Below are 8369 nucleotides of genomic sequence, written 5' to 3'. Positions count from 1 at the left end.
CTAGAGTGGAAAATGCCTCCTTTAAGCTTTCAAAGTGTTTTTTGTTTTTTTAACAAAAAGTTTAATTGTCATATATTCACAGTACAGCAGAGACCAACACCTGCAAGCAAAAGCTCAAAGGCTGAAATAGGCAAGGTGTGTTGGGAGCCAGGAGTTGTTTAGTATGGCCCATCCATTTAAGGAATGGTTGGCTACTTAAGCAGAAGATAGGGACACCTAGCTGGAGGCCACAATTGGAGGAGGTTAAATCCATTCATTCACTCCCCGCTGGGGACCATGGGGAAGTAGGGGCGGGGCTTGACCTGATGTGTTTGACCTGGAGAACTGTGTGCTCAGCCAGCGGCAGGACAGAAACAGGAGCTTTGTCTTCCCCATCAAACTAAAAGCATAGACCAGTGCATGGCATAGTGACCAGCGCAAGAAGGAGCTGAAGGAAACCTGGGATTCCGGGTCAGTCTGCCTGGACAAGGGAAAGAGCACTCTCACTGGAACAGAAAGTCTGGGTCTTCTGACTCTTAAGCAGGTTTACTGGGAGAACCTGGATGTTAGCAAAGCCTTTTGAATTGGGGTGTATTTATTTTGCCTGTAGGCCTGCCTACCCAGCACACTGAAGACAAAAGTATTAGAAGAGCCCTGGCCGGTGTGGCTCAATTGGTTGAGCATGGTCCCATGCACTGTGTCCATTTATTGCCTGGCACATGCCTTGCAGGCTCCATCCACAGTAGGGGGCATGCAGTAGGTAGTCCATAGAGGTCTCTCTCCCTCTCCCTCTAAAAGATCAATAAAAGACAACAACAAAAACAAACAAAGAAAGTACTAGAAGAGAAACACTTTTGTGTGTGTCAACAAGATGAGAAACAAAAGCAAAATGCTAACCTATTAAGGGAACCTCAGGTCATCTGTAAAATGGGGATGGGAGAGGGAAAGTCCACCCTTACCCTTTTTAAAAAAATATATATGTTTTTATTGATTTCAGAGAGGAAGGGAGAGGGAGAGAGAGATAGAAATATCAATGATGAGAGAGAATCATCTATCGGCTGCCTCCTGCACGTCCCCTACTGGGGATCAAGCCCACAACCCAGGCATGTGCCCTTGACCAGAATCGAATCCAGTATGTCTAGGGTTCCTGCAATTTTTCTGTGAAGTTATTTACCCACTTTAGCTTTTAAATGAGCATGTGAGTATAGCATCTGAATGCATTGGCTTGGTGTCATGGCGATCTGGCGGCCATTCAGTAATATGTTGATTCAGTGCCAGTTACTATAGGGTCAAATATTATAGGTGAGATACATAGTATAACCCCACTCAACCTCCCAGCCCCAGATGCCCTGGACTGGACAGATTTGATGGTTCGTCCTAATTGATTTTAGATTGTCAAACCTCTACCTGAGGCTTGCTCTCTCTCTCTCTCTCTCTCTCTCTCTCTAAATAAAGAGCTACTTCTCTGGTCTCTTACTCAGTGGTTCTCAACCTTCTGGCCCTTTAAATATAGTTCCTCATGTTGTGACCCAACCATAAAATTATTTTCGTTGCTACTTCATAACTGTAATGTTGCTACTGTTATGAATCGTAATGTAAATATCTGATATGCAGGGTGGTCTTAGGCGACCCCTGTGAAAGGGTCGTTCGACCGCCAAAGGGGTCGCGACCCACAGGTTGAGAACTGCTGGATTCGATAATAACATGCAACATAGACATGAAGAGACACATACAATGATGACAACTGGTTCTCACAGTCTTGGATATCATTATAATTATTGTGTGGCATCAGTAAAAAATGTTCTGTTAGTTGTAAGCGAACAGATCCTGGATCCTGGGATATGAATTTACTTTTGTAGTTGTTGTTAAGTTAGATTTCTATTTATTTCCACCTTTTCCTTTAAGAACAAGTGGAGAAGGACACTTGGGAGGACTGGTTGTAACATGCTGACTCATCCAGGGTGCTGAGAACACCGAAGCGATTTGAAAAAGTGATTATATCAAAGACATCGTGGAAAACAATTAAAAAGATAAACTCTCGACATGCATGAGTCCAGAGAAGCAACTGGGTGGATGCTCCTACCCCACGGGCCCTCCTATCCCTAACTAAGTTGTCTGGCTCTGACAGCCCTGATACCAGCCTGAAAGAAAGATTTCTGTGTTTACGCTATTTGAACAGTTGATTTTCCCTGTGTTTTGACTGTGATCAGGGCATTGAAGCTCTAGGCACTTCATAAGGATTTAAGAATTTATTAGTTTTTCAGGAGATGGTGAGAAATGTACACTTCTCTCTCTTGCTTAAGGCAAAAGCTTCCAAAAGGTGTTTGCTTTCAACTTTCATTTTAGTTTCACTTAATGTGAAGAAGAAAAAAGAGAGAGATCCGTGTTCCACAGCATCCATTATGTAGAGTGCTTGGTGGTTTTACATGAAATATTATTAAACGACTCTGCAGTGAACAATGAGAGTTTTATAAACTTTAGGAAGTGGACATAGATTGAGTTAGCACTAGAAAAGCATGTCACTCTACAAGAGCCTCTAGAAGGTGCTAAAAATTATGAGGAAATAAAAATAACTACATAAAATAAAATACATAATAAATAAGATGATAAAATAATGCATAAAATTTAAAAACAGGTTTGTGTAGGACTGGATGATGACTATGGGTGTACGAGAGAGAGAGAGAGAGAGAGAGAGAGAGAGAGAGAGAGAGAGAGAAGGGGGAGGGAGTAGATAGAGAATATGGACTTTAAATTCACTTATGAATGTGCAGTGCTGTGCTGAATGAAGCGTCAGAAGTCAGACATATAACAGAAAAGGTGGCTGACATAGGCTGCTAAATGTAGGTACTCCCATATATCCAAGTACAACAGGTAACATCACTGCCTGTTTTAATATTTTCCCTGTGGACTTGCTTTCATAGCATAAGGACTCTCTCACCCGGGCTATCTAATATGTAAGGACATTATATATAAAAATGGTTACTCTCCAAATGTGAAATAACATTGCATGTTTCTGAAAATTGGAACAATTTTTATTTTTATTTCATTTATTGGGGTGACAATGGTTATTTAACATACAGATCTTGTAACAGGGAACAGTTTTTGAAAGGAATGATTCCCCGACTCGAGATGGTGACAGTTCCTGTTTCACCCAACCATAACAGGGTTGTAAGAGTCAAGCACTTTTTCAGGTAGAAGGAATATTTTGCTGGAAAAGAGATAGACTGAAAATGTGTTGATGCGTAGGAGAAAGTTGTTAATCCTTTGTGCGCACAAGTTAAAATCGAGGACATATAAAATTAAATCTTATAAATGTGATAAGCAGGTGTCGAAAATATTAATACTCTTTATTATACAGTATGAGTGGCTCTGTAATGCAGTAATGACAGTATACCCAGGAGCTCAGGACTGACGAGACACTAAATAGTTTTAGCTATCTGTGCATGTTGAATAGTTTTATCATATTACATTGAAAAGTCTTCCTCACTTATTTTGAACCCAAAACCTTTTGGTGCAGGGGACAATGCTCCATCCAACTGAGCCACTCAGCCAGAGCAGTATTCATATTTTGACATTTCAGCCTAGTCTTTCCCCTTTTCTTCTTCTTTTTTTAAAAAAATGTATTTTTATTGATTTCAGAGAGGAAGAGAGAGAGAGAGAGATAGAAACATCAGTGATGAGAATCATTGATTGGCTGCCTCCTGTATGACCCACACTGTGAGCCCTGGACCAGTATCGAACCTGGGACCCTTCAGTCTGCAGGCAGACGCTCTTACCACTGAGTCAAACCAGCTAGGGCAACTCTTTTCTATTATTTCTCTCTCTTCTTCAATGCACACGCATTTAAACTTATCCAATTGGAATCATACTGTTTATAGTCTTATATCCTGCTTTTTCCACTTAACATACCATGAGCATTTTTCCATGTCATTAAGTATGCTTTGAATATGTTCTTGGCCACATAAAATTCCATCCTGTTGGTGCACCTGTTTTCTTTTAAGCTAAGACATATGCCATGTTCCCCTATTATGCCGGACTCTTAAAAAGCCAAGAGAAATACTTTGTGTTGGTCCACCATGAGCCTCTTATGAATTGCTATTTTTGATTCGCTTTATAAAATGCATACACTACTGGACACTGGATATAGTGGATGGTGAATAAGCAGTTGAAAGGAAATGCCAGTCAGCTTCCATCCACTGGACAATGTGAGTCAGTCACCCACATCACCCTTAGAAATATATGGTGCCAACAAGTGTCACAAATGCTTTTTCCTTTTCTGTGACTGCCACAAATGAACTTCAGACTCATAGGGACCCACCTCAAAACAGTCTCAGTGCAGTTCTAGGCTTTAATCACTTCAGAAATAAGCTTACCAAAACATTTCTTAAAAATTTACTTAATTTTACTTTACACTTAGTTTTGTGACTTTGGAAAATTTGTAATTCTCTGGTCTCGGTCTGTTCAAACAAAAGGGCTAGCCATCTTCAGAGGACTGATGACGTTTTAAAACAATCTGCTGGAAACTTTGATGCTGACTTCTTTAGGGTTATAACTAGAAGTAATATCTGCAACACGCACTAAGCATAAATGAGTCCTTTAATCCTCAGGAGGGCACTGTGGAACTATGTTCTTAGGGTTCTCCGCTGTGGGAAGTTTCTTTTGTTACAAATTGTTCTGAATGCAAGGCCAGGCCTCGAAGAGACAGATTTTTATATGTTCATTTCATTTTTAAAGAAAAACCATAAGGATCTCTTAAAATGTGAACCTGGAATGTGTGTTTATATTATGAATACTTTCATATTAAACTGAGCAAATTGAAGAATGATTGATTGAGCTCTTTCTACCGGGAAATTCATACTCAGGTAAGGGAACTGCTTTTCATGTACTTTTATGTACATTGAAAAAAGCAACCTGAAAAGGTAAATTTAATTCTATGAGCTTAACCATTACTGAGTTTTCAGCCCTACCACATAGGTTGCATTTATTGCCAAACTAAGTAGTCTTTTAAAGTCTTCTTTTAAATCTGTTGTTGAGATAAAATTTGGCTTTTTAGCATGCTTTTCTCATGTCCTACCCACTGTGTTTAAACTGACATTTCTGTTACCTACCTCTTCAGGGAGGAAAACAAAACAAAAAGCAATGTTCAGATAAAATATTATAGGTTTATTTAAAACTTAATTCTCACCTTGAGTATGCAAAATACAAACTCCACAAAATGTTCATTTTACTTTGTAGTTTACAAATATACAAAATAGAAGTTTGCTTAAATTTATATTACATATTTATTAAGGCAAGGAACTATATAGAAAAACACATTTGTTCTGCTTAAGGCATACTTGGGAATAAACCATTGTACAAATTATTGCACATCTGAAACCACAGTGCATAACAGACTGTCTGCATAAAAATGTTAAAGTAAACCAGGTGTATTTACCTGACTTAGGTCATACATGTAGATCGGAAGACAAAAATAGATTTTCCTTGTCAAAGTATGCAGCAGTTTGAGAACTTTGGCTTCCTCATTTGGTACCTTTAGAACCAAGACTCACCAAGCACCATCGTTTAGGCTATTAAAACACATTTTCTGTACCTGAATTTCTTCCTCTTCTTCTAATATCATAATAATGGCTTTTAGAAGGCAAAGAGAATACAAGGTGATCTTTATATGTATATTGCATCGAAACACAATTCCAGGGAATACTGGTCTTCCCTCCCCCCCACCCCCCTCCCAACGCACGGATCTAATTTATACCCTGATATCCACAGCTTCCAGTCACCCCCTTGGCGTTTTGTAAGTCCAGGAATATTCAAGTTGGGTTTAGAATTGGAATGATAGAAGATCCAGTCACAGACCCCATCTGTTCTTTGATTTGTCTTTGGGCTTCCTCCCGTCTCCTGATTATCCATTCACAAGTTGACTTGCTGGGAACTTGACCATGATTGTAGTGCTTTCCAGCTGGGCTCCTCCCCTCATCGGGAAGACCGTGTAAAGGGAAAAAAAATACTGAATTCTCTTCTGGCAGTGTGGGTCACGTCCACTGTTTGGGGATTTAAAAGTGCCTCTTCATGTGTAAGGCGAGGTGGTCCGACCTAGAGAATGCCCGGTCGCACTTCTGGCACTGGAAGGGGCGGTGCCCAGTGTGTTTTCGGTAGTGCCTGGTCAGTTCATCTGAGCGGGCAAACTTCCACCCACAGCCTTCCCAGTCACAGTGGTAAGGTTTCTCACCTGTAACAGGAAAATAAAGCCGTTAAAGCCATTGCTGAAGGATGAAAAACAGACAGATGATGGGTACACCTGAAACCTATATAACTGTGTTAACCAATGTCACCCCAATAAATTCAATTTAAAAAATGGAGATTTCTAAAAACAAACAAAACAAAAAACGAAAGGGTTGAAGAAACATATACCATGCTAACAGTAGTTAAAGCTGGAGTAGTTATAGTAATTTCAGAGAAAGCAGACTTCAGAACAAGGGTGATTATCAGGGATAAAGAGGGGTGTTGCATAATGATAAGGGGGTCAATTATCCAAGAAGACATAGCAATCCAGGATAAGTCCACTGAAACAGAAAGCAGATTGAATTTGACCTCAGTAATAAAAACAGAGATGCCATAAAAACAACGACGACGAAGAATTGGCCATTTGAAAAACTGGAGCCCAAATACTAAAACCAACTCCCCAAGTACCCAACTCTCAAAAGACCCAGGAATGTCTTTATATCTCTTAAGACCATATTAACTTTCAGATTATAAGAATGCCTTATGTATATTCTTTTTTGCTTTTTATTTTATTTAAGGAGGCATTAGCTAGATAGTTGAGCAGTGAAAACACACAAATCCACCTCAACCTACACTTCTAGAGGGCTAACATTTTCATTCTTTTGGAGTCAAGATATCACAGTGGTAGAAATGAATTTGGAAACTATGCCTGCTAGTGTGTCTCCCCTAGCCCAAGCCAAGTTATAATAGCCTATCCCACTAAATTGGGTGTAAAAAGCCACAGGAGGCTCCTTTTTCTGTACCCACATTTCTGTAATTTTCCTGAATAGCCCAACTACACACAACCTTGTGGACCTACTTACGCTGACATGGAAGTTCATCCTAAACCAGGATCCCAGCAATTGGACCCATTACATTCTTGAAATGTAAATAAACCTAATTATTAAGACTAGAACTAAAAATAGAAAGGGTGAATCTAGGAAGGGAACAGCTAATGAAAATTGTCTAGAAAGTTAAAAAAAAAAGGATTAAAAGAATCCCATCCACTGCAAAGTATAATTTCTTGATTACAAGGGCAATGCTTTGCTAGGAGAGGCCCATGTTCAGCCTGGAGTCTCCCTGCCTTTCAAAGGCCTGACAAAACTGCACATTCAAGCACTGATACCATCCATCAAGCAAAAGGCTCCTGGGCAAAAAAGTAGGCGCCCATTTGCTGCTCTCCCGGGATCCAGGAGATGGAGGAGATAGACTGTACCCCACATCCCAGGGGAGACCATAGTTATCGGGTGGGGCTGGACACCCCCCCCCTCCTTTCCACCACGTCTGTCCGTCCTCCTACCTGTGTGGGTTCGCAGGTGTGCTTTGAGATGAGAACTCTTCGTGTAGGTTTTGCCGCAACCCGCATAATCACAAGTGTGAGTGGCTGTCCTTTTCCGGGGCCACGACCTTCTCCCCCTCTTAGGTTTGGGCTCCTCTGGCATGCAGGACCCGGGTGGCATGAGCTCTAGGGGCGAAGAAGTGGGGGCGGTCAGCCTCATCCCGTGGGCCCCCGGCACAGGCAGTGCTCCCCAGCCCGAACAAGGAATCCCCAGGACTGACCTTGGTAATGGAGCGGCGGCACCTGCGGCTGCATCTGGTCTGGCAGGAAGGGTGGGTAGTTGGGCCCCGGGTGGGGGTGGAAGCCCGGGGGCAGCGGCAGGGCAGGATGACAGTCCCTGCTGCTCAGCAGTTCCTCCGCTCCCAGGGTCGGGGTAGTCCTGTTGGGGAGCTGCCGCCCCAGGGGGAAGTCGTGCGCCGTCGGCCGGTGGCCGTTGCTGAGAGGAGGTCCCGTGCCCAAGTGGGCCTCCAGGGGCCGGCCGACCGTGCACGAAGAGACCGCCTCCTGCTTGATCTTGGGGCACATGCGTGGCGGCCCGCCGCTGTAGGGCGCCACCACCACCGGGTGGCTGCCGTTCGGGCTGCCTTTGCTAACACTGATGACCGACGGGCTGCCGTACTCACTGCCGGGGGCGCTCAGCGACGCCTTCAACACAAACTTGCCCATCAGCCCGCCACCTGGCGGCTGTTGCTGTTGCGGCGGAATGTACACTGGGTCCAACTCGGGCCGAAGGAGTTCGGCCACGAAGCCGCCCGAGGGGCTCACGTCGTTGATGTCCGCCAGGTTGAAAGGA

The 8369-nt window shown here is 42.7% G+C and overlaps 1 protein-coding gene across 1 annotated transcript in view; it reads right to left on the bottom strand.

The window, feature by feature from the left end:
* Nucleotides 1–5121: 5121 nt before the first annotated feature.
* Nucleotides 5122–8369, bottom strand: part of KLF4 (Kruppel-like factor 4 (gut)) — a 24344-nt gene continuing 21096 nt past the window's right edge. The window contains exons 4-6 of the mRNA XM_005859825.2: nt 7798–8366; nt 7538–7702; nt 5122–6205 (exon numbers count right to left, since the gene is read on the bottom strand). Of these exons, the coding sequence (XP_005859887.1) occupies nt 6030–6205; nt 7538–7702; nt 7798–8366 (910 nt within the window). The 3' untranslated portion in view covers nt 5122–6029. The remainder of the gene's footprint in view (nt 6206–7537; nt 7703–7797; nt 8367–8369) is intronic.

This window comes from Myotis brandtii, unplaced genomic scaffold, assembly GCF_000412655.1.
Source record: "Myotis brandtii unplaced genomic scaffold, ASM41265v1 scaffold13, whole genome shotgun sequence".
NCBI classification, from domain to species: domain Eukaryota; kingdom Metazoa; phylum Chordata; class Mammalia; order Chiroptera; family Vespertilionidae; genus Myotis; species Myotis brandtii.
This window is presented reverse-complemented; position numbering and strand designations above follow the sequence as displayed.